Consider the following 2,500-nt stretch of genomic DNA (forward strand, 5'->3'; position numbering starts at 1 on the left):
GATGTAACTTGGGCAAGACACTCTCCACTATAATCAAATTCTAGCCCAGATAGTCGGGACAGCAGTTGCCTCCTCTGCTGTTCTGATGGTCATAGTCGGACACGACTGACTATCATACAATATCGCATCCACCATTCTGCTGACAAGTGAAATAGACATCGTCTTACATCAATCTTTCTTAATTAAATCATATCACACTATCACTTCCTTCTACCATGCCTACACATCGTACCGTACCGCCATTGTCAGTATCCACGCTATGATCATACTGTCCAGTTTCAACGTTGCTTGTTTCAACGACCTGTGACTGTTTCTTTCAATCGTATTTCCAGCCTCAGAGATAAACTTTTCACTCGTTTTTTTTTTTTCTATATTCATGGCAAGTTGCGTTCTAGACTCAATCAATCGTGTTGAAGTCGCTGAAATACATTGAAAACCTGAATAACATGGATCTGTTCTACTCCTTTTGAGACAACAGCATCAAATAACCGTAAGTTCTTGCTATTTCTTTTTTTAAGCGGGTTTTTAGTTTACGGAGACAACCAAATCTTCGCCCCTTCTTAAACATTAAAGACCGAACAGAAGCCGACATCCACGTCTCTTCCTCTTTGCTGAGTTTTTCATTTAAAAAAAAAAAAAAACACCACAGAAATGCGTCCAAGTGTATAGGATGGACAGAGAGTGCATTTCATCCTGCGGTTACATTACACACACACACACACACACACACACACACACACACACACACACACACACACACACACACACACTGTTCATACTGTTGGACACATGAAAATCAAAGCCTGCCATTCAGTCAACGGCTGAACAGTCTGGAGAGGATCTTGCCCTTCTTCTTGCGGTACTTGAGGGCGGAGAAGACGACGTGCTCAAAGACCTGCCGCACCCCTTCCTCGCTCCGCGCCGAGCACTCCATGTAGCAGTCCGCTCCGATCATCTTGGCCAGCTGACTGCCCTCCTCCGTGGACACCTCCTCCTGGCTGGTGGAGGAGGAGAAGGAGGTTGAGGAGGAGGAGGTTGAAGAGGAGGAAGAGGATGAGGAGGATGTCTTGGAATCAGAAGAGGAGGAAGACGACGTTCTGGAGACGGGGGTGGAAGCAGAGGATGGCCCTGAGTCAGAGGGAGAAGAAGAGGAGGAGGAGGAGGCTGCCCCAAGGTCCGTGGAGGAGGCCGAAGAAGAGGAGGCTTGTTGGGAGGTCCTGAGGTCGATCTGCGTGCCCACCAGCAGCAGGGGTCTCCTGCCCTTGGTGTGACGCTGGATCTCGGGCAGCCAGCAGTTGACCACGCTGTAGAAGGACTCCCGGTCACACACGGAGAAGCACAGCACCAGCACCTCGCTCACCTGGTACGAGCTGGTTCTCAGACTTTCGTAGTCACTCTGTAACAGAACAAAATGCAGAAAAATGATAAACATTCAGATTTTGCAAGTCTTGGTCGCAGAAATGACGAACGTAAGTAGTATAGCACGCCTTACTATACTACTAAGGGAAAACAAACTAACATTATTTTCCTCACAAACCACCACCACAAACACACCACCATTTTTTTTGCATGTTATTTCGAATAAATATATACAAAAACACATGAGCATCGATACCCAACGGAGTACTGTAAATTCTTCTTTCTCACACGATTTATTTTCGTGAAAAATGTATTGCGTATGAAAAAAACCAGCAACCACCACATCATAAATGCGTCGTTTAAAGGGAATTTCCCTGTGTCCTGCCCCATCCTCTGTGTGTGTGTGTGTGTGTGTGTGTGTGTGTGTGTGTGTGTGTGTGTGTGTGTTCACACATTTCATATTATCATTGTATAAAATGTAGTCTCTGTAAGTAGACCGCGTTTTTATTGAAGGAATCTCCCACCCCCACCTCTCTCGTTTCCAAAGCAAGCCCCCCCACCCACCCCCAACCCCACCCACCCCCCACCCCCCACTGTTTTGTTGTTGTTGCTGTTGCTGCTGCTTGTTCCCAGTGACATTGATATGATTATTAAGTCTGCAGCAGGCGCTGTTTGGCCACACAACAACAAATCCAAACCCTACTGGCTGAACCTGACGACGATGATGATGATGATGATGATATTGTTTGTTCTGTCTCTGGGGGGGCTGTGTGGGGTGTGTGGGGGGGTGGGGGGGGGAGAGAGAGAGACACATGTGGGTGGCTGCAGCTGGCAAGAGACGAGACAAGGGGGGGAGGGAACCCACCCAACCAACTCACATCACGTCACTGACACTTAAAAAAAAAATTTTTTAAAAATTAAAATCAAACAAATAAAGACAACTAAGAAAACAATGTGAACACTGACGAATATTAAAACACCGTCATGTGAAAAAAAAAATGACTGACAGAAGGAAAATGGGATGGGTAGGAGAGTGAGAAAAGGAGAAGGGAAGAGAGAGAGAGAGGGGTGGGGTGTGGGTGTGGGGGTGGGGAGTGTGTGTGTGGAGAGAGAGAAAGGTTGCGGGGGGGGGGGGGGGGGG

At 47.2% G+C, this 2,500-nt stretch overlaps 1 protein-coding gene across 1 annotated transcript in view; it reads right to left on the reverse strand.

Moving 5' to 3' along the window:
- Positions 1-2,500, reverse strand: part of LOC143280789 (cdc42 homolog) — a 23,312-nt gene that overhangs the window by 281 nt on the left and 20,531 nt on the right. The window contains exon 3 of the mRNA XM_076585468.1: positions 1-1,396. This exon is cut by the window's left edge and continues 281 nt beyond it. Coding sequence (XP_076441583.1) covers positions 815-1,396 — 582 coding nt within the window. The 3' untranslated portion in view covers positions 1-814. The remainder of the gene's footprint in view (positions 1,397-2,500) is intronic.

This window comes from Babylonia areolata, chromosome 4 (genome assembly GCF_041734735.1).
Source record: "Babylonia areolata isolate BAREFJ2019XMU chromosome 4, ASM4173473v1, whole genome shotgun sequence".
NCBI classification, from domain to species: Eukaryota; Metazoa; Mollusca; class Gastropoda; order Neogastropoda; family Buccinidae; genus Babylonia; species Babylonia areolata.